Source organism: Lineus longissimus, chromosome 2 (assembly GCF_910592395.1).
Source record: "Lineus longissimus chromosome 2, tnLinLong1.2, whole genome shotgun sequence".
Classification (NCBI taxonomy): domain Eukaryota; kingdom Metazoa; phylum Nemertea; class Pilidiophora; order Heteronemertea; family Lineidae; genus Lineus; species Lineus longissimus.
This window is the reverse complement of record NC_088309.1, coordinates 28,002,164-28,025,776: the sequence shown is the minus strand read 5'-3', so window position 1 is coordinate 28,025,776 and position 23,613 is coordinate 28,002,164. Positions and strand designations below refer to the sequence as shown.

Below are 23,613 nucleotides of genomic sequence, written 5' to 3'. Positions count from 1 at the left end.
CACCCTGGGACTGTGGCAGTGGTGTCACCTGTTATGAGATGAAGGAAGCATTTGGTATCCCTTTCACTGATGGTGGTGCCGCTGAGAAGGCGGTCTGGTGCCATGGTTGTGAAAGCGTGACAACTACGCAACTGACGATAAAGGTTGATGCACTGAACTTGGCTGTCTTATATCATAGGCCAAGATGGCAAGCCCCTGACGGCTTCAGTCATAACAGTGCCAGGCTAACCAAACAATCTCGATTCTGGGAATCCAACCTCGAGAACCACTGGTATCACTTCTGCCAGGCTGGGTCTGGTTGTCTAACCAACGCCGCTGGGATCAAATGTCGATTTCTTCAGCGGATTTTGCGAGACATAGGCCTACACATGTACGATTGCATCACGAGATATTCGGACAAATCCGACTTGATTCTATTCTTGTGACAATAGGAGTTTTCGCAAAGCCCCGAAACGTCCTCGTGAACGCCTATCCTATATTGTTCGTCTTCGTTATCAGGAGGTCAAACAAGAGATAGGCGTTCATGCTGGCGTTTTGGGTGATTTGCGAGAACTCCCTATGGACTTACGCGAACGATGAAGTGAACATTCATGCACCACATTTAATTCGTTGCAAATATTACATACGTACATTGATATTCATAAGGAAAGAACGCTTGTCAGATGTATTTGTCGGAGTTTATGTCGACCAACAAACCAAAACGTTGAGTGAACTAATGAAATACGGCTTATAGGGTGGATGAGATCGAATAACCTATGACAGAATGGATACGATTCGTAGACTAGTACTCACTAAAATCGGTGACAATTTGATGGGTTGGGCCAATCTCAACCTGGAACAAGAACGCGCCGTCCACAATGACATTCAAGAAGCAATACGATTAGATGGCGCTGGTGGAGTCACAGGTTTACTGAATACAGGCGCCAGCCCAACTAACATCACGCATCAAAATATAGTCTTTCATCTATTCTTTGATAAGTGTTGTCAGCTGGGCTGTTGTTTTGATCTTCATACACCTGTGGTATTGTCGACCCAACCGGGTGACTTCACAAGCAAATTTTGAAACTTTTTTACTAGTTCGAAATTCCCGATTGCGATTCGCTAGACCGGCCTGGTCCGACCCAACTAAAGGATTCACCTGCTTTGAATACGAGCCGAGCGCCGTCTGGCCATGGCACGTACATGCTGGTGGTACAGGCGTGGCTTCAGCCACAACAGTGCCAGGCTAACCAAACAATTCACGATTCTGGTGACCTCCACTGGGAGTTCCCTATATTCCCTTTCTCCACACGTTGTAGATTAAAACTTTCTTGAAGGGTTCTGCCAACGCTATATAGTAGATATCTAACTAGATCCTTGCACGGACAACTATAGTAAGTAAAAACGCAGCTAAAACGTGAGGAACCATGATTGAACATGCCTCTTCACCATTTACATCGATGAACAACGAAATTTCTGATTCACATTCTCAGTTTATGACACTTAAACGGTAAATTCCGGTGAATTCTTGTTCTCAGCTCCAAACCTGTTTTAGAGAAGGTATCGAGTGGTCTCCACCAGGCGGTGTATGCCGCACATTCAGCCAACCTGTGCCGTCCTTATGGAGACAAAGCTCAGCTAACTATTCTGGCGTCACAACTTGGAACAAGGCATGGGGACATATGGGGGAGGGGATCATGTATCGCCGGAGAAACCAACTTTTCAAAACAACTTTTCTGTTTATAAACGACCTTAGTATATATAGCATTGGATTGCGCATGTGCAGAACGTCATGATATAACCAGCAAAAACAATCACAGAGATGAAGTTATGTTCCACTACGGCCAAACTGGCCGCACACGTATTTGACTCTACGTGACGGCTTAGACGCCACTCGTACATGTCCATTCACCAAATCGCATGTTGTCAATCAGTTTGAATACTGGATGACACAGGCGCCACCTATCGGTGAAAGATGATGATATCCTGTTGTTTAGTCAGTCTTCCTGTACTTGACTTTACACATAACGCTCTTTGCAGTGATTGTCTGAAAATAGAGAAGGTGGATGTGACATTGCAAAGTTAATTTCGAATGATCTCTCAACTCGTACCATCATTATGTCCCTCTACCCATCTAGTGATTCGCCACTTGTGGGACTTCCTGTTAGGTGACTGGTTCTGACCAATCAAAACATGGCCATGCTGTCTGTGCCGACCAAGCATGATCTTGGTTAATACCTAACGAGTGTCCCAAATTCCTGCTAATATCATGAAGAAAGAGGCGAATGGCTGAGAAATAAATGCCGGTTGTGCGTAGTCAAGATGATACCAAAAAGGGGTAAAGCTCGCTCATTCTGTCAAACAGTCTACCATAGGAATTAAATGCCGGTTGTGCGTAGTCAAGATGATACCAAAAATGGGTAAAGCTCAGTCAGTCAAACAGTCTACCCGGAATTGAATGCCCGGTGTGTGTTCAACGATACGCACCATCATTAAGTTATCTCCCTCTACCCATCTAGTAATGGTTGAATTGAACGCCGGGTGGGCTTGTTCTTCCACTAGTTTATTACCATCTTGTCGAACAGTACTCTGAAAATTACGAAAAAAAGACTGTCATTAAAAGAACATGGTATGATGAAACTTCGTCACTCTTTATTCGACAATAGTTCCGATTCTGTGAAATGTCAATTTTCCTTAGTCCGCTACTTCACTGAGATCTTGGTTTATACGTCTTCTTGGTTCGAAAGCTTCTTTGGCAAAAGCTCGACACCCCTAGTTTTTTAGATTGTGATACAAGCCTTGAGGAATTAGGAACTCACCGTTACTTCTCGTCCATCTATTGTTGATGTTTGGAATGCTTCACCAAGTTTAAATTTGGTCTCGCGTTTGAAATCTCCCATGATCGCTCGGAATGTCCACGTGGTGCCATCGTGTTCTATTTCATACCTTGGTTGTGATTGGCGGGCCTTTTCCTTCATCTCATCACTGAGACCTGAAATAAGAGGAGGACGCATTCATTATTCTGAGCCAAGCATCCTATACATTGCTGTTGTAATGTACACCACTGGGACGTTCCAGTGGGAAGCCGAAATCTGCCAATGTCAACAGATTGGTAGTCCTTCGGACGTCCACTGAGTAAATAAACAGGCTCTACTATTCAGATTGGCAGCTCTGAGGAACGATGTTACACCAGCAGATTATACAGCGGGATCTACTGCGATCATCTCTGTGGTTAGGTTCGCCTTACGTTAGTCTTCCCACTGGAACGTCCCAGTGGTGTACAACGATAATCATGTCACAAATGTGATGGAAGTGGGGACAGCGATGTCATGACGTTTATAGGTTTTCATACGTCGTTTGCATAGATTGCAGAGATAGGCGAGTTGGTGTTCCATGTGTATCATAGCAGATCTCGTCTCCCATCACCCGTCCTCGCGTCGTCTTCCACTCAGGTCATCAATATGCGACAGGTCGACTGATACGGTGAGAGCTGATGATGGCGAACACAACTTGACATGCCTATCATTGGAACAAGTCAATGCGAGGAACGGACTACCAGTCAAACCAATCTCTTATCACATGTGATACAGACTTACAGTTAACATGCAGGTCAGACGGTATGTGCGATTAAGATTCATTTGACTTTTGGTTACGATATCCGCTCAAGAATCATGTTCATTACCACATACCGACACTCGCGAAAGATTTGACCAAGACCCATACTCGATACTCGTTATTTCTGACTATTCGGCCCAGTTTATAACTGTAGCTCTTTTCCAAAAGGCCTATTTTTACTCCATGATCGGTAAACCTCGTCGACCTCATTCAATAAAGTACTACCGTCTACATGCCGATTACCACGATTATTAATTATCTAATTAGCATTGATTACCACTCAGACATAACGGATAACCTACTATCCCAGTGCATCACGTTAGCTGACACGCATATCGGGACTTGTCTGAAGTATACACTCGTTTCGATGGGTAACGTGTAGAACATTAACAAAAGGAACAGAGTACATGTATATATTCATCACATACTAATTGATCCTTTTTAGAGATACGCACAGTAGTTGTTGCATGAACCTAAACTAGGCCTATTGATCATCCAATATGTTACCTCCTCTTTGTGGACCTGTGGCCTAGTATTTCTGCCCAAGACTTCACGTCAAGTTGGCGACTTTCCTTGTTTTGATCAACCAAGCCCTAGATGATATTCTGCTTTCACCAAAACTGCCTATTTATATGTATACTTTGTGGTATTTAAGCCATATCTATATCATCAAGGTCAATATCTCAATCTGAATGAACCGAAATTGCATGTTGAAAAAGCGAAATTGTTCATAATGACGCCAAAATGTGTGAAGTGCCTATAAGGTGCATTTGATGTAGCCTACATTATACATTTCAAGCCGTTAACTGTTTCTAAATGGCGGTAATCGTCCAGTTAGTCCCAAGCATCAATTGAAATCAACTTTTGATTATTAAGGTTACTATGTGACATTTTGTTAGAAACCAAACTTACCGACAACCTCGCGTTTGTCGGCGACAGGAGTTTGAAGCTAGGCTTGAAAATGCAGTTCACAGCCATCGAGTGAGAGAACCACCTGTTTCGTTCAACCATCTGTTGATATTGTATGCTAATGTTCCATATCATAGGCTAACATTTAACAATACCTAGGATCAGAAACTCCACGGACAGCACAACTCAAAAGAAAATAAGACGAAGCTTTCGGGCTGTGATGCCTAATGGTTAGCATTCCGCAGAAAGCTCCTATCAAAGGCGGCATTAGTAGACACCAATCGAACCCTGTGATCTCACCACATGAACTCAGAACGCCAGACTAAATATTCTCTCGGTGAATCTCCAAAATAGTTTAGGAAAACAACTCGAGAACACGAGACTTCCGACATCAATTCAAGCGAACGGTATTACGCCTACATAGCGAATTAGTTACTGCCAAATGCAGAGGTGATGGTACATTATGAAGAGTCATTCTTGTATTCATGGTCCCAAACGATGAAATTGAATGACAGAATATTATACAAGCTCAAGACAATGTTATTAGGTGTCATGTGGTATCTATGTGTTAAATGCTGTTCTCCATGCGACTCGACAAAGGGCCATATTAACCTCTTACTCAGCAATTCTCTCCATTCCTTGCGCAGAATTGACGAGCAATCTTATTTGTTAAGGGACTCCTCGTGATTAAGTGAGTTCTCGCGATTGGCTGAATTCTTCTGACGAACCGGTGGTGCAGCATCCAGCACTTCTAATTGGCTGAAAAAACGCAGTCTTGTCACATATTACTTTTCAAAATCCCAAACTGACTGTTCTCTCTCATTCAGCGACACCTCCTTCCGTTCAGTATTCCAAGCACGCTGGCAATTCCAACATGGGCCATTACTCGAGGCGGTTGGTGAAGAATGTCTTGCTAGACATATTCATGGCTCACATTCAGCCAATTTCTTTCCACACAAATCCCAGACTAAACACGGATTACCTTTCCCCTCATACCGATAGCTGATTTATGTATATTGTGATCTGGAAGATATCTGATGTTGTCAGAGTGGAGGCGATTGTTAGAAGAACCCACAAAACGCCATTTTGTCCAATTGTATTTCTTTTATTATGTCATCTTTAGAGATACCACTGGCGAAGAATTCATTGTGATATTTAGGTCAATTTGAAAAGCAAATTTATAGATGACACAAATCGCAGAAAGATACAGCAAAGGGTTGCAAAGGAACCCATCAACTCGGCTTCGACACTAGTGAGCACAACATTACCACAGCAATAATCAAGACATCGAGACTGATTTCAATCCATGAATGTCGCTGCCCAAAGGTTGGTGAAAGTGTGGCCACTGACCGCCACAAATCTGTCAGCTGGTGATAAATGTCGATATTAGAGCTTGATCCACCAGTCGAGGCTGGAGACCTGATTAATGTCCTGATCAATTCTTGAGAGAATCTGGGTGCAGTTCGCGCACTCCATTAAGGAAACAAATCATCTTTATTGGCCCTTGAAGGACGCCACATGTCTCGTTCATGACCATGAACCGTCGCTATCAGTTCGAATTCCTAGCCAGTTGATGAACAGAATTTTTATTATATCTCTCTGGAAGCCATGACCTTTTAAGATGTTTCCACAGACTAATACTTATTCCGAAGATGGTCTACAATCTCAATATTGTCTTGTGCAGGTCTGGCAGGAATGCTCATGTTGGAGAGGGTATTCACGGAACAGCAGAATACATCAAACATTGGTAGTGTCATCTAGGCTTCCTGTGGTTTCTATCACTATTAAGCGATGATAAGATCTTGAGATTCAAGACTGACCAGCTCCAAGTGAACGAAAGCAACAATTTGGCTAAGCGGGGTAGCTAAGGATGTGTCCAAACTGGTCACTGTTCGCCTCTGTACCACTCGGTTACGCCGAGTGACAAGTGAAAAGTATCGATGGTGATCGGAAGGTTGGGCCGGGATTCGATTTTAATCAGCGCATAGAATGTCAAATTTCTGTACCTCTAGTGCCACGTGCGCATAACCTGACCTGCTACTTGCTAGAACGCGTTTTCGGACATATACTCAAGTAGATTTGAAGAACAGCCTCAATGAAAGCGTACACTATGATAACAGCCTAATTAGCGGTATCAAACAAACGTACGGCGAAGGTGTGAACCTGTGTTAGCCCATGAACACCTTGAATGATCACTGGGAAGGTAGACTTGCTTAAGTCTAGCAGCAAGAACGCACTGGGTGAACTAAAGGAGCATATCCATGTCTCACAGCTGCTGGCTTCTATCGAGATTCATGAAGAATTGGCTTGTCTTCCTTATTTCCAACTGTGACCCTGAGCGAAAATACCAAAACACTGTGCCTTAACGTTCAACTCTATGCATTGCTTATACCATTTAGACTATAAAACATAGACATTGAGTTGCAAGAGTCTTCTTTCGAGACGAGTGCAAACAGAATATCAATTTCGTCCCATTTAACTCCGAAAACGTTTAGAAAGCGGGAATCGGCCATCCTGTCAATTAGAGTGTGCCCTCACCATCCCTAGCCTTCACCTGACTAAGGCCACTTTATTGTTAGTGTCAATGATGTTGTAAGATCTAGCAAGTAACTCGAGGAGGTAATCTAACATGTTATTGTTATCCAACCATTGTTATTTCCCTCGATGCCCAAGTCTTAACCCAATCAGTGATTGAACTCATTGATGAGATCACGGTAAGAAGATTCGATTAACACACCACGGGAGCGCACTGAAACAGGTTAAGGACACCACTGAGATCGAGATATATGAGGTTTGGCATTCAGCTTCCCCTCTTGGACATCAGGGTGTCAGGCATTCTTTTTTGCATCAAGAATTCCTCAGGATTTCACATCCATCAAAACTGCACGAGGGCAGAAATAAGTATCTGAACACAAAAAAATGTATTGTCGGCCTCATAACTAGTGCTTTGAGAGTCTTTCTTTAATCATTTTTGGCTTAACTCAAGTCGATCGTGGTTCTTTCAGTGGCCGGTATAACACCAACATATCCAATCCGGACCAGAAACACTGACTACATATAGCTTGTCCCTTCCCTCGGGGCCCTGACTAACGAGAGAACGTGCACTTAAGCGTTAAAGAAGATCGTTCATAGGATGTGCAGCAGACAGTAAAACATAGTAACTGACAACCTGTCAATCAATATATCAGCTTCATTAATGAGCGTCTTCATTGAGCAGACGATAGACCATTCATTAATAAACAATCAAACATCGGCGTTCAAGCCATGTGTCATAAACAATGCACGATTCGTGAAGATTCGCTGTATTTTTAAAGCTTGTGATGGAGAGTCATAGATGCCGACATCAATAGTGTATCAATAGGAATGACAGATGCCTGCCCAGGACAACATCGATTGTTGGCCCCACCAGGATAGATCCGAGTAGGTTCACAAGCTTGGTATGTGATAGTCGTACGTTGCAAAAGGTTCTCCTATGCAGACGAAACAGTACCTGTTGTATACGTTTCATCCACCACACACCAGGTCCGTAGTACTATGGTGACATCCATATCAAGAGAAACCCGCCAGTCAAGAACAGACTAAGAGAAAACCAATGAATTTCACGCAAGATGACCTTGACGGAAGATGACCTTGACCTTGGCCAGATGAGAGCAAGGGGATCGCCACCCCCATGTTGTCGCAAGAATGTCATCTTTAATACGATCCTCAGAAGATGCATCCCTATGCGATGCATCCATTGAATGGCCTTGACCTCATACGAAAGCAGGGAGACAGCATATGAATCCAAGCACACACTTCATGATATAACTCATCGCCAAAGAAGACACATCTTTTGCAGAAAAGAGGAATTGTATCGTTGCTATGGTGGGGGTGTTGGATACAGAGTAGCTTACCCATACGGTGTCGGTAGCAAATTACCTCGTGTAGGTGTTTCGCTTGAGATGTGAGGTAGGCAAGAAATCATGGCGATACGAAACTTAGACTGATTATTGAGTCCTACAAGATTGAAGATAAACTTCAGCGCTGTGGAGTCTCCTTGGGTGAGTGCTCTACTGAAAATATCTCACTGCGTGGCCAAAATTTTTCGGAAGGAAGCTTTCATAAGAATCCCGATTGTGATTTTTGAACAGCGTGACCCAGAGGACATTGTGGACAAGACCCCCAAATGGTTTCTCAAAAATCAAATTTTCACTTTGCAGTAATTCTTGAAATACATAATCTGACAACATATCAACCTTGTGCATGTATTTCATTGATTCCTACTGCAAATAATATGTTGTTGGCAGTTGGCTACAGAATATAACAAAGTTTAGAGATATAATGAAGGCACATGAAGATGATGAATCATTAAGATAAGGACTTTCGGTATTTGCAATCATGTCTAAATTGATATTCGCGAACACTATACGGATCTGGGCAAACAGCATGTCAAGTACTACATGGAGGGTAGTATGAAAACGAATGTCAATATTTGATGATGAGTGTGACATCTTAGCTGCGTCTGTATTGCTTTCTGGATTTGGTTGAGTCTTCACGTACAATGTGCCAGGACTGCAGGTCTGAAAATTCACTGGGAAACCATCTGGCTTTCCAGACGACCTTATTGACCTTAATGCGGTAGGCTTTTGAACTTCCTTTGAGAGTGCCAATTTGTTTGACCCATCTCTACATATGAAAGGAAGCTTCCGTAACTCAAATGATGCTCAACTAAGCATATACTCTATTGACTCACTTGTAGTAAAGTGAAACAATATCACGTAAATCACCACAATTCACAATTAATTAGATCATCATTTGCAACACTCATTACTTTAATATCGGTAGCTATTGACGCATTCCTGTATTTTTCATCAGGAATGGCCAACTTCTATCCAGAATTACTTGCTTCCCCTTATTATACATAGTACATTCATATTCCATCCTCGATCATTTTTAACCTACCGGCTGCTCGATATCCGGCGCGTGTTGGCAATGTGGAGTGAAGTGGACAAGTGCACTCAGAGAAGTCGGGGTTTTGGCGCGTTCATAGAACATATTCATGTATTATTGACATTGCACAATATCATGAAAGCTAGCTTGAAATACATGCATAAGGCAAGACAAAAACTTCATACTTGTAACTTCTCCCCAAAAACCTGAAAAAGAAGAAGTCAGAATTGTGTAACGGCACGGACCTCATACAATAGTGAGGTCCGTGCATGGTGATATCCGCACCAACCGCGAGGCTAAATGTATGATTCACTCCCGACGCAGTGGACCGGCCTAGCCTAACCAATACGGAGGGACGTATGAAGGGATAGCGAATGGACCGCCTCTGGATCTGGTAAGGCTAGGCTTGGCACTTGGGGCTTATACACGACCCTGTTTGCCATTTTTGCGAGATCGTCATCTGGAACAAGCTTGACATAAGTATCCGTCATTAAGTATGTAACGTGTTCGTATGTGTCCGTCTGAAGTATCCTAAGTCATCACCAGACGAGACACACAACACCAAGTGACAAGAAGTAGGCAGTTCCCGGGGACTTATCCCAAATGAAGAGGTTCTTGGTGACAAGTAGCGCTATGTCTGCTCAACCACCATAAGACTTGACTGCAAGGCGTTATTACCAGATGCTGCACTGCCTTCAACCAATAACAACATACAAAATAAAGGTATAAAGAACCGATCACATCCACGGTTTAAAAAAATGAGAGCGTATTCAGTTGATATTCGTCTCTTCGGCGTCTTTAATCATATCCATCATGTGAATAACCTGTCGTCCCAGCAACATATCTCAGTGTTATCACAGTATTGTAAGACGGAGACGAGGTATATGGTGAGCATAATCATGTTAGAAGAAATCGTACTTTGCGATCGGATTTATATTTTTTGTGATATAAGCCTCTGCAGCACAGAACATCGGGCAGACTCGGAGAAGCTTCAACGGATTCAAACAAGAACCGTTTGCAGAGCAGATGCTTCTCATACCCAGTAGTTGCAGATTGGTTAGACGATTATTACGAGCAGCGATATCAGACGTTAACCGTGCTAATAGCCACCTTCACAAGGACACGAAGGTCGAAGAAAAGCTGTGGGGAACACAGCCGGACCTTCGGGCGACAAGCCGCTTCATCTCCGCCACAGGACTGAGGTTATAGTACTTAGGCAGGTTGAACGCTGAAGAAGAATGAAGCCACCTAACTATTTGGTCTGGCATACCTAGCAGCTTACAATCCAATTACCGGTGTGATATAAAGAAAGCTATGAAATCAAAAGATAATTAAGCAACAGGTGAATGATGAATGATCAGCGAGACTCTTCAAAAACTCTTTGACAGAACGGAGAATAGACAACAGCGTAACTCTCTCCTCCAACATGCAACTACCACAGACATGACTGATGAACGGCTTCAGCGCCAAGCTTCGAGCCCTTATTTGCGAAGTGAAGGAAGACATTGGCTGGAAATAGCACACTCGTTTCCTGTTTGATGAATGTCTCGCCGACGCTAACCAGTAGCGTGTTACCATAGAGAAATCGTGAGCGCTGAATGGAGCTGATGGAGGTGTACGGCAAGGGACTTCTGCCATATAACAAAACTACACACCAGAAGATAAAATCTATGACCACACATGTATTTCATTTATACTAATCTGTGCCTTCATCTTACTCGTTTCAGAAACAATCTTCATTCCAAACAGTCTTAAATGCCAAACACAAATTCAAATCGACAAGTGCCAGTGTCATTTTCTTCTTGACCAAAGTTTGATTCAACACAATTGCTTAAAATGTAAAGCAGGCTTCTCACTTATAAGAAGACAGAAAGAAACTCACAGCAGAAACAAACTAAGACATCTACTTCAATCAGAATGACAGTGAGTCCGTTGACCCAAACTTCCAAGTCGATTTGGAGCGTCAACGTTTTGTAGCAGTCGAATCTCGAACGGTATTACCCGTTTATCATTCTGGCAGTGCGTATGTATCTAATTTTATCTTTACCAACGTGGTACTCGATAACACAATTCTCTTTCTATCTATTCAGATCGGTTTAACCTAGCAATAATCAAAAAAGCAACATTAAACTGAGGCGAAACTCACCCAAATCGTCCATATATTCCTCGACATTCTCACTGGTATCGTATTCCCAGCTGCCCACGACCTGGTCCAGTGACATGATCATCAGTCTGTCCTGTGATGCCGGGTTACTTATAGCCACACCTATAGGCGTCCGCCACCTCTCTCGCACGAGCAATCGATTCAACTGCACAACACGCCGAGCCAAACCGCTTTATACGCCGGTCCTGGTTTTGTGATCGGCCGGTCACATGACATGTGCTCCGGTTGGGTCACTGAGGATGAGTAGGGCAGGATGCATTTGGAAAAAAGTTTAGGATAATATCCGCGGGACGAAGCTTTATTGGAAGATTCTATATCCTTCCGTATAATCATTAAGCAACAATTGGCCTCCTAAACATCGCGCCCAGTCGTCTTGAAATTCCCTGCTCCGTGGAGGCGGTGCGTTTAAACATTCACTCCCAGCATGAGTAAACGTTATTCTAGTGAAAATGGCAGGCAGGTAACAAATATTACTCAAGTGAGAGGTTTTCATAGCAAACAACACTACCTATATGATAATATTGTTCCCATAGTGATCCATAAGGCCAACAGACGATATATCAACAGACAGTGGCGAAGAATTCAGCAGACTGCAAAACATGAGACAACCTATGGCAAGATGAACCAAATTTTGGATTCTGCAGTAAGCTTGGAAAGACAGGGTTAATTGGACAATCTTAATAACCTTCGAGCAATGACCGAGAAGATGTTGATTATGAAGGCCACTGGCAAAGCAACATTCTGGGGCAACCTGAATTGTTGCCAACTCGAACAGCAGCGATAAGCACTCTTCTCTCCCTTGACCGCACTGTGCAAGAAGGAAACAGATAAAAGTATAAAGATTTCGTTGTTGACACCTTGTTAGACTGCTGCGACAGCATCATCAGGTCGACTGCCTGTATCTTACGTTGGCGAGACCATCAACACTGACAGGAATGCCTAGTCGGTTTTCATCTCCATAAATATTATCACTACAGTATTTTTGCGACAAATATCAAATCAGCTCTGTTAATATTGACTTTAGTAATAAATGCATGGTCTCTTTATTGACCTGGCTGGACCTCTATTAGCTGAGATAATAGTGTGTTTTCTGAACAATGCGATTACGTGCCCTGGGTGTATAGATTGTGAAAATACTTAACCAGATATTGTACTTTCTATCTTAAAACTTGTTGCCAAAGTGGCTAGGCTATGTAGCACCAACTGGTTAGAATTACTAATTTTGTAGATAAAGCATTATCTGGCTCCTGTTGGGATGCAGCTAGCGGTGTAACATTATCTAATGGCAGTGTAAATGAATGCGGAGTTCCTTGAATGTTGACCAGAGTAAAGTTTAGAAAATAGGGGATGACGAATTTGCCAGGTTCACCTCCCAACTCCCGCCTATTTACGATGACAGTTATGATAGCTCTCACAATCTTGATCAACTCTCTGGTTTACCTCAATATTTAAGTACAAACACGGTCCCTTTAAAAGTCAGCATCACCCATCACCCCGAGGTACATGGATCGAGTCGGATTATTCATTCCCTCGAGTATAGCAAATAACGTGCAGCGTTGAGTCACAAGAATTCTTTGAAAAATTTGTCAATTGCCATCATTATCGTCTGCGTCCGATGTTCGAACAATCTTAGCCACTCTTGACACGTGACTAACATATTTTCATTGATTGCTCCTCGATATCAGCCGAGGAGGATTTGTAGTCGTCTGCTAACGGTCACCTGACCCCGCAAACCAAAGTTGCCGAATGGTTGATATAACTGGTTTAATTCAGAATGGTCCAGAGCAATATTTAGTCCGGAAGTTCATTCATTTACGTGAAGAGTTATTCTAACGATCATACTAACATTTAACTGCCAATCGTTTAAGTAAATGACTATACTCAGTGAGTTCAATCATGTCAGAAATTTTTACCAGTAGGCCTAAATGTCATCTACATGAAAACTTAACAAATTACATTCCGAGTACAGTTGATTTATTGAACGGAACTGGATGGACACTCGGCCTATAAACCGAAATTATCACTGTCAGTGATTTTAGCGATGTCATTCATCGAAACTGAATAATGGTATTCCAGGTATCAAAGTACCGGTGTTCAAGCATGTTCTATCGTGGAATGATTCAGCGTAATTGCAAATTCTTTTTAACAGTAAACCTTCCGTTGACTTTTTTCATCGTCCATGCTCCAAAACACGACGAATGTTTTCCTGTTTTGATACAACCATTCAAGAATATGAACTTCAGTTTGTGCTGATGGCTTCCGCCAAATGCCGGCTCTAGGATCCGCGTTTGCGAGTTCATCTCCTGTTATTAGGCCTATCCCACTCATGTTCTAGTCCTCCTATATAGGATAACAGCTGATATGCCATTTATCACAAGAACCTTTCCCCGAAGCGGAAATACCACGTAGATAGATGGCGTTCCTTAGTTCATGTTTTACCATGATAGATTAAGATTATACAAAAAGAGGATGTTTACAAAAACGTCCCTCCCATATCGACGAGCAGTTCATATTCTGATCTGAACTGAAGACAAGACACTGAGATAATAAAAATGCGTCGGAACAGTTAAAAAATGAATTTCATTTTTTATCACATGCGCAGGAGAGATGAACCTGTAATTCATAATTAAAGCAACCTGAAGTCTTTCACGTATTGATACCTAGTCCCGGGCACCTAGCGTGTGATTGGGTGATCTTTAATGATGAGACCGGTGATACAAACACTATAAGCCTCAGGATGTCGACCAAAATCGAACATGCCTTGATGCTTTTCCCTTCCCAACGTGATGATTATTCTCCACTCGTTACAGGCCGTTACGACCACCGTAATGTCCATTTACCAATGGGAAGCGGTTTGCCCTGGCAACGTGACCATATCTCATCCCGAGAGACCAGCACCTAAACGAGAATTTGATCTCAGCGCAGACACTCGATCACGCCTCAGTCTCGCCGCGATCGCCGGCCATTCGTTGGAACCGCTGGCTCTGGATCATCCAGATCGCGTAATCATGCCTTGTCAACTCACGCCGACAAGATTATCATAAAGGCCAGGCGGAGTCATTTGCGCATGTGATCCGATTTGCCCCTTGTATATATTATATCACGAAACAACTGTTTAAAAATGTGATACAAAAGTTGTGCAATGGTGAATTCATTGGTAAAGGTTATCTTTATTAGACTGATTAGAAAACAAGCCAACATTAGCTGGTGCAGTTGAGACTATTTTCCAACAAATCTGACATGACAGGCTGTCGAATCAAGATAACAGACCATCAGATCACAGCCCTTGCAATCACCATCCGAACTGAAACAGACACCCCGGAAATCTACATCTGTATTGGCGTGGCCTTACGGCGTCGCTTAATGGTAGTACATTCGGAGAATAACTTGCTCCCTTTCCCAAGAGGCTAATGAGAGATCTCAAACATAATTTTTCAAGATAAGCAAGATCAGACATTTACTTTTTAAAAAGCATTAGTATTCTCACATCATATTTTCATCGTTCAAGTGGCTAAAACGATAATGGTGTGGCCAGTGTGTCGCCTGCCCGATGCTGCTTGGCGCGGTTGGCGTGATCAATGGCTAGGTTAGCGGGTGCAAGAGGCTGAGGACAACATTTATCTTTGATATTTTTGCTTCGATATTGTTAATGTTCAAATGGACAAGGTGAACGAGCGTATGGCATTGGGCTGGCACTAAATATAGAACATCTGATTTCGACGGATACATGTCTTCTTTAGTATCTTCATTACAAAATGAATTAACTTTACGCAGCAGATGAATTGAAAAAGGTAAGACGCAGTTTGTCTGTCTGAGACAGTCAGATTGAAAAATGTCACCCACAGAAATAGTACGGGATGAATTGATTATGAAATGTCAAAGGCCCTTGCTGACCTTTCATATCCTCGCTTCCTTGCTCGACTTCCTTGGCCGTCGTTCCAATTTTATCAAAATGTGGAACTAAAACCCACAGATAGGCGATTAAGTTGGAGATGAAATAGCGTTATCAGCATTATGTTTTTGTGAATGGATGTCTTTTTGTACAATACGCTTGATTGAAGCTTGGGACTGGTGTGTTAGTAGGCTGTGATAGAGACGTATTCTTTTTTCTTGAATACCGGATTCGAGAGAAATGACCAAGAACGTCAGGCAGAATGTAACGTTTCGTTTACTTGCCCTTGTATCAATGTTTTATTGGTGGTTGCACTATCTCCAGCACTGGAAAGACGGCTGTCTGTTGAGTTGATAGCATAAGTTATCATGTTAGCATTCATCATCGGTCGTTATATGTTCAACATCCCTAAGCAATTCCAGTTAGACAGATAACTAGGGCAATATCTTCCGTATTTATTGCCTGACGAACTAACCCAAATACCTGACGCCTCTTGAGGTGGGTTTGCCTATGGAAGGAGGTATATCTTGGTATCAAGTCGAGCTCCATCGACATTGATGCTGACTCTCCAGCGTCTTATTAACTTGATAGAATTCCTTATCGATTTCACCAAGATAATAAAAAGGTAATACGATGTAGAAGATACATTAATGAGTTGATTTCCTTGAAAGACTTTCCATTTCAAGTTTGGGTGGTCCAAATCTCACTAAACGTACTCCGGCATCAGATATTCTGATTCCATATTATAAGTGCAATCCCGTTGGCAGAGGTGTTTCCTCCACAAATCCTTCCCCTAGTCGACAAAACCCATGTTGTGGTTGAGCGTGATCGCGTCCGACCCAGTTCGTCAATCAAACATGGCCGCTAGATCAGCCATCTTGTTTCCACAGATGCCCGTATTTTGAGCTAGACCAATACAACAACATGTCAAATGGTGGAACTTCACTGGCTTAGCCTAAAAGTAATAACGTCGGCTTCCATTTTCTGTGTCACATTGTCAGTAACTCATTGATCTACTGACTAAGTATGACGAGAGGGTGGTTGGGTGCGAAGTCATAGAACATTTCTTAACAACCTTCTGGTGCCGACGCAATTCCATAAAGACCTATTGCACTGACGGGAGAAACGATGTCTGGCGTATGAGACGAGAGGCGGGCCGCACAGAGGGTTGGAAATGACTGCTTATCAGACATCGGAACCTTGCCAAGTCCCCATTTCTTTGTTATGGTAAACAGGCTAATGATGTTGTACATCATCCGCAACGGGTTTTTGAAGATGGATTCCAACATGCCATCGAAGGATGTTGTTGGTAGAACTACATTGTACGGCCAACACGTGCAGTAGCGTGCAGGATGCAGTCTGTCACAAAGATTGATGGCACCAACCCACGCATGCGCAGCAGCTATCTGTGTACACATACAAATTGGTCCTTGTGATGTAGGCAGTGGCCAGAACGAAATCGTCTCTACAGCGAACAGAAGTACCGTAAAACCGACAAGATGGTCTTCTGGTAAAGTCACATCTGGTTGAAGGTAAACAGGGATGTGATGAAAAAACTGACCATGTTTAGTGATACACAGAATGTGGGGTGATCAAAATGAAGACACCACAACCACCACATTCATTAATGGAGGTTTTCCAGCACATCATCTGCGGGTGCCGATCTGCTTCCTGGGGTGAAATAACTTCGGTTGGCCGGTCAACGAGATTGTAGCCAGGAAATAAGGAGTCATCGAGTACGTTTGCCGCTGCTTACCATCATACCACCGTCAAGGAAATAAACATACCAGAATCACGCTGCTGGACTCATAAATATCACCATCACGTGTAATGCTGAGATAAACACATATATTTTCATTGCAACGCTTCTCTCCTTGCATATTTCTGAGAGACGGACCCCACTGAGTTGTGTTTACCATGAAGGCTGCGGTGAAAGTTGAATACTACTGAGAAATGACTCTTGTTTCCTAAGCAATCTCCAGAAGACGAATGACCGGTATGATGTCCACTGCGGTGGAACCTAAATGATGTGCTCCTGCAGGACATCCGCGGCGCAAGCGCAATTGGCATTATCAGCATCCTCCAACAACGCGTTGCCGCGATTTTAAGGATCTAGATAGTCACGGAGAACAAGATGAGAGAAATGGGTTTTTAACAGCACAACCACCTTCCCAAAGCGTTCACTTCCTACAGGATCCTTCCCTTCTCAGTGATGATATCAAGTGCACTCTTTCGTTGTGCCATTATCTCTCAAATGTCATAGTAACATCTTGGTTTCCAGAGGTTAAACATCGGTTACCATGGTGTAAGCCTGAGTAAAGTTAGCCCTCGATCAGAACCCACCGTCGCGTCGACTTGACTTCGCTGTGGTGTCTGGCTGAAATGCATCTCAGTGTGATTGTTAAGGTTTGTTACAAAACATAGAAGTGGTAACAAATACGAAGTTAGATAATCCCCACCACCACCACTACCCTCAACCCCCAAAGTTTCAGACCGCTAACCGCATTAGCGCAACCCTGCTGTATTCGACGAGAAGTCCGACCGAACAGCCCGAGAGACAAGGAGTTCACCGGTAAGATAAAAGCTTACACGTTTACAATATCATTCACCGCTTAATTAACTCTAGACCCAAGCTTCAAGTGCAAACAATCTCCTTTTTACGCATTTACGCAAATTACCAGTTAGCTGAGACAGACGTAATCGTTATTTTGGGATTCTCTTTCGGACAAGTGAAACAAACTACCGGAAATGCCTTTTTCATGATGTTCGTCTGGGAATATAAGAAGTGGGGTTTCACTACAATTACCTGTTGTACCCAATTAACTGTGCTGAGCTGCCGGCTAGAGTCGGCGGGAAAAAACGCACTGGCGTTGTAGTAATCATCTGTACCTCTGTTGAACACCGGGGAGCGTTGATGAATACTTCAAACAGAGGGGAGCGTCGATGAATAAGGGGGAATGAAGTCGTTTAATTGTGTTTTATGGTCAAGCCAATGATTACCAGTCACCGATCACAATAGACTTGCTGCAAGCGGTTGTGGCTGCTAAAATTGAGGGACGAAATGATCCATACGCGTGGGGCGTACAAGATTTACCCGGTACGTGTTGTTAACACGTATAAATAAGAGTTACTTCATTATCGACCAATCTTTCCGATACCCGCTTACTTACTTCTGTTAAAAAGCGCCGCCGATAACTATTGGCAAAAATCGCTACCGCTACCAAAGCATCTGCGAGGCCATCTTTCCAATTTGCCGTTCACCATCAAGGAAACCAAACGCGGTAGATCAGCAAGTCAGCTCAGCATTCGAAGCAAAATTGGGGAGTTGACCGAATATTCATCACTCACGCCGTCAATCAGATTGAAATAGAAATGCTCATGACGAACATATATGAGGTGACGTGACGCGAACTAATGAAATGTTACCGCTTTGTAATGTCTATTACTTTCACACAAATCAAGGCATACTTGAGTTGTCATAAGGCCAAGGGGGGCAACTGGTAATGTGGTCAAAAGGCCCGGTCTGCAGGTCTCCACGCAACGACGTAATATAAATGACGATCTGGCGAATGAATGGATAATCAGAATCATGGTTTTTGTCGTCGAATACTGGACTGAAGTCATAAAAAGACTGTTGATCCTTTCGTTGTGGAGGTTATGCTATGAGACTCAGTCGCCCTTTATATTACTGTAATTATTTGCTCTTAAAATGGGAAAAGACAATCGGTTAAGATGAAGAAACGGAGTTGTCTTTGACGAAGTCAACAGCCATAATGTCGTTGAGGGTGACTCGAGAGTAAGGGGCTGCAGTGGTGGCTTTCCTGGCCAACAGTAATGTGTTAAACAACAGGGAACACATCAACACTTCATTTGAGGATTGCCCAAAATACTTCAACTACCAGTACACGCATTGTCTTGGGAATGATATGTTGGTTTCCATGGTAACTGTCCCTCTCCCCAGACAGGGTACTCAGATGACGCGTTAGTTGACATTTTCTAATCAGACTGCGGATTGAATGGTACCTGACTGTCACAACCATTAACATAGGTTCTAAATATACATGTCTTTTTCAACATTTCATAAACTTTTGTGGAGTGTATGCAGTATTTGCTACACACATGATCTCTCCAACAGTCCACAAGAGAAACCATGACCCGCCGTAAGAATAAGTCATTCATCAGCCAACCAAATGTGACCATAATGGAACTCCTCTATGGTGTAACTCATTTTATTGTGTTCACCTGATCCTCATTCAAATGATTGCTCGTATGTTACGTCGTGATCTATGTAAAAGACCCTTTGACTCCATGAACAATAGAGGCCCTTATATTGTATCCGTGCCACAATAGTAGATCCACTGATGTAATACATTTTCGGGAATGGGTCAATTTCAATTTGAGTGACAAATTAAGGGATTAATGAATGTTCGGTCACCTCCTAGATAATTCTTCCATTGTTAAGCTACTCTGTCAAAATTATTGCACTTCCAATATGCATGTGGCTATATCTTGCTTCCCATGGTTATGTCCTGGGAGTGATAAGTTTAGGCCAAAAGTACAGCAATGATCTCCTGTCATGGCACTTCAATAAATGCTTCTAAATGGTTTATGGTCAAAATGTGTCGTATCTTGTTAGCTGGGAACTCTTGATGTATTTGTATAATGTCAACAGGCATGCCATGGTAACAGTGCTCTCCAATGTCTGCAAGAGCAATATCAAGGTTGGCCTAAGATTATGTACTAAAAAACCAACCAGCTCTACACAGTAAGTGTTTATGGGCGAGGTTGGAAAACTAGCAGTTGATTTATTTCTTGCGCTATCTATCTCAGATTGATTCCTAGCCACAGCTGGGTATTTTATGGAAGATTTATTAGCCTTGAGTCATTCTGCCGCTCCAGCCAGAAAATCGGCTGGTTCTTTATGCCAATTATCTTCAACTATCTTCAACCGTCAATTAGTAACCGTCGGGTTCTATCAAGCAGGAAGAATTCTTTGCCTGCATCTTGAAAACTTGTTATGTTCTGTCACCGCCACCCACTCTTCTCCCTCTTATGACAGAAACTAGAAAAACCTCAGCTGTTTATAGTGCGCAGGGGAGAGAAAGACGAAGGCATCGACTGGTGATGAACCATACTGAGTCCGGTTGTTAGAAAGCGTGTTAGCTCATTACACCATGTTGACATGTTGCATGTACATGTACATCTTTACTTCTGAGAGTGCGGTCACGAGGAGACCATAATTTTTCCCCCTATTATATATATTCCCCATCTGTAGACTTCCTTAAAGATACAAGAGAGAGTGTCAACGGGGTTAATGTATAGATGGTTCACAACTGTCGACGGAATACCGAACAGTCATCGAACAAGATGGAGGTAGCTCTTAAGTTCTCCAAGGAAGCCAGGCTCGCCGAGAAGAACAGCTACATCAAGCATGTACATCATGATGTCGCCGTACTCCAGGAAACTGTCAAGACCGCATAACTGTCAGCAATACCTCAGCAGTGATGTACTCTAAAACCCTTTTAATATTGAAGGTATTAGCTAAAACCGTCATCAAAGCGGGTGAACAGTCATCGTAATATTGTAGACAAAGGACGGCAGAGGAAATGCAGTATATTCAGAGAGGAGACGGTTTTTATTGCTAATGCACTGCTTTGCCATTGCGTAAGTTGGGAACCCTGGCGGTTGAATCTCAGTGCAGCTAATTGAATCGAATGGTCGTGGATTCGAAACCCGCTGTACAGTTTTCAAGCATTTCCGTTTTAAGAGTTTCCCCCATTGTTTGGGAACGCTGAGAAACGCAGCGTTTGTGTCTGTTTCCCTTTACAACAGTCGTTGTCTCTCGAGCTATCTATAGGCCGATAGAAACACTGAAATATGGGAAACAACCAAAACCGTTACACCGGTCAGGTGAAGTCGACCTATGTGACTCACTGTGATTCTTCCGCTCAAAATCCCATGTTGTGAAGCGCTCTTGATATCTATGGAACGCGGTGTCTGAAGCGCAAGCGCTTTGGCAAATGCACAGTAAGTGAACAGTGCTTTAGAAATACGTCACCTTATGTACTTTAACTCGCCATAATTACTTCAGAACCAAAAAATACTTCATCAATCAATGCCCAAGAACATGAGAGATAAGATGAGCAGACTGTTCTTTCTTCAAGGAAAAAGCAAGGTTTTCTTTCCCCTGAAGCATAGAGTTACAAACAGCGCGGCGAAACATCTCCAGGTGAACAAGGTTTCCCCAAGTTACCTAAGGGGGTGTTTCATACTGAGCAACACCAGATCATGGCTACTCGCAAAATAAACCCCGCATCCTCTATAGTATATTCTTAAACATAATGCACCAGATGTTTAAAGTAGAGGCGTTTTTTAAAGAAAAACCAAGCGACCATCTGTCCATAGGTGAATGCTTCTCATCAGGGAAGCACAGTCTATCGGATGCATGTTTTCTAATTGCGGTGATTAATACCAGATGTAATAATCTTAAAATACGATGCATCTCGACGGCATGCTATCAGCGATGTTTAAAAAGTTCGTTATTTTCTTCAATGAAAAATTTGTACTTAAAGTTTATCCAGTGTTGTTTCATCTTACCAAGGAATCGGTCAAGGCACTGAATAAAAACGACCTGTCCTGCATGAACAACAACTCTATTCGCATTCAGGGACTTCCGAAAAGAATACTTGATTAAGAACATGAATTACCATGACAAACACTCATCAACATATTTAGCAAATCAAATCGGATATCTTTCTGGGAAAAAACAATTTATGGCAAAAACAGTGTTTGCGCTTCGTCTGGGTCAAACACCAGTTGATGAGTAATGATTGTATTTGGTGACACTGAACCAATATTCTGGGCACCCATGACGTACAACTCTACAACCTTTGAGGCAACGTGCGAAGTGGTAAAACATGATCATGAAGGGCTGATTGTGGCTGTGGGTTGTCTCAGACTACCGCAGCTGCAGGATACAGTCACCATACATACTTACATCTTCGGATGCTAAAGAACCATGCCGGATTACAATAGGGAAATAATTGTTTTACTTCAGATAACCTAACACTAACATAACAACAGATCGAGTGGACATCCAATCAAATAATTCATTGGTTTCATTAGTGGAAGCAAAACACAATTAACTTGATTAAACAACAAAAGGCAACAGACGAGAGTAAGACTAATATTGGTCTCCTTTGCTTCCTGGCCATGATGAGAACGAACACACATGATACATGCACTACTAAGCGGATCGGGTCGCCCCAACAACTAACTTTCTCTCTATCTCTAGACTCAAGTGTCCTGATCGAGTAGCCCTTCTTCGGGAATGAGTCTCAAACCTGATTACACGAGCATCGACGTGCTTGCCATGTAAGCTACGGACTGGTGCACGTGTCGACAGATCGAACGACAAGGGTCCCATCATGTTGGATAGAATGTCAGTTCCTGGTCGAGCAAACTTTTTCAGACCAAAGGGTCTGGTTGTTTAAAACAAGGGAGGTCACTGACTTGACTGGCGTCAACCCACGGACCTTTTGGACTAATGGAAGTTTTGATCAACTGGGCCTAGGACGCCTTTTTCCCATTGTGTCATTCATCTACCACTCCCAAGTACAAGTACACCTGCAATCATCGCAATGGGAAAGACATTTGACACAGTCTATAGTAAATAAAGAATCCAAGGGAACAATAGACTGCTCCCTGGGGACTGCTCACATATTAGATGTGTAAGATACTTAAAGCAACGAAGGGACCAAGCGCCCAGATAACAGACACGAACTCGGTAAATTGAAATGTTGTCAATTACTCACCAATAAGAGCCAGATACTCATCAATGTTCTCGGTCTCGCCAGTTGCTGTCCAGCTCCCGACAATCTTATCAACAGCCATCCTTCCAGAACAAGTCTCACAGTAGCAGCCTTACTTCCCGCCTGAATCTCGGTCTCGGCAAAATGATCACTCTCAGCAGACGTAACACTCACAAGCGCTATCACGTGCTGTAGCTAATTGGAGCGTTCTTTGATCACTGGAAATGGTACTTTAATGATGACGTTTCAGTTAAGATGCGCGCGCATTGGGAGAAGGATGAATTTGGTCTGCAGACTCCGGAATAAATCATTTG

At 42.9% G+C, this 23,613-nt stretch overlaps 1 protein-coding gene across 2 annotated transcripts; it reads right to left on the bottom strand.

Moving 5' to 3' along the window:
- Positions 1-581: 581 nt before the first annotated feature.
- Positions 582-23,459, bottom strand: LOC135483909 (fatty acid-binding protein 1-like). Of its 2 annotated transcripts, none has more exons than XM_064764975.1 (4): positions 23,303-23,459; positions 2,799-2,971; positions 2,467-2,568; positions 582-2,026 (listed from the first exon to the last, which is right to left on the bottom strand). In XM_064764975.1, exons 1-4 carry the CDS (start codon positions 23,379-23,381, stop codon positions 1,973-1,975), a joined length of 408 nt encoding a protein of 135 aa, XP_064621045.1. In that variant the 5' UTR covers positions 23,382-23,459; the 3' UTR covers positions 582-1,972. The 2 variants fall into 2 exon arrangements, with proteins under 2 accessions (XP_064621045.1, XP_064621044.1); XM_064764974.1 differs by lacking the exon at positions 23,303-23,459 and adding an exon at positions 11,579-11,883.
- Between the last annotated feature and the right edge of the window lie 154 nt (positions 23,460-23,613).

Coding starts and splice junctions, on each gene's coding strand:
- LOC135483909 (XM_064764974.1), bottom strand. CDS start 11,660: ATGATCATGTCACTGGACCAGGTCGTGGGCAGCTGGGAATACGATACC. Junction 2,569..2,798: donor TAGATGGACGAGAAGTAACG/GTGAGTTCCTAA, acceptor CGTAATTTTCAG/AGTACTGTTCGACAAGATGG. Junction 2,027..2,466: donor AGGGAGATAACTTAATGATG/GTGCGTATCGTT, acceptor CTCTATTTTCAG/ACAATCACTGCAAAGAGCGT.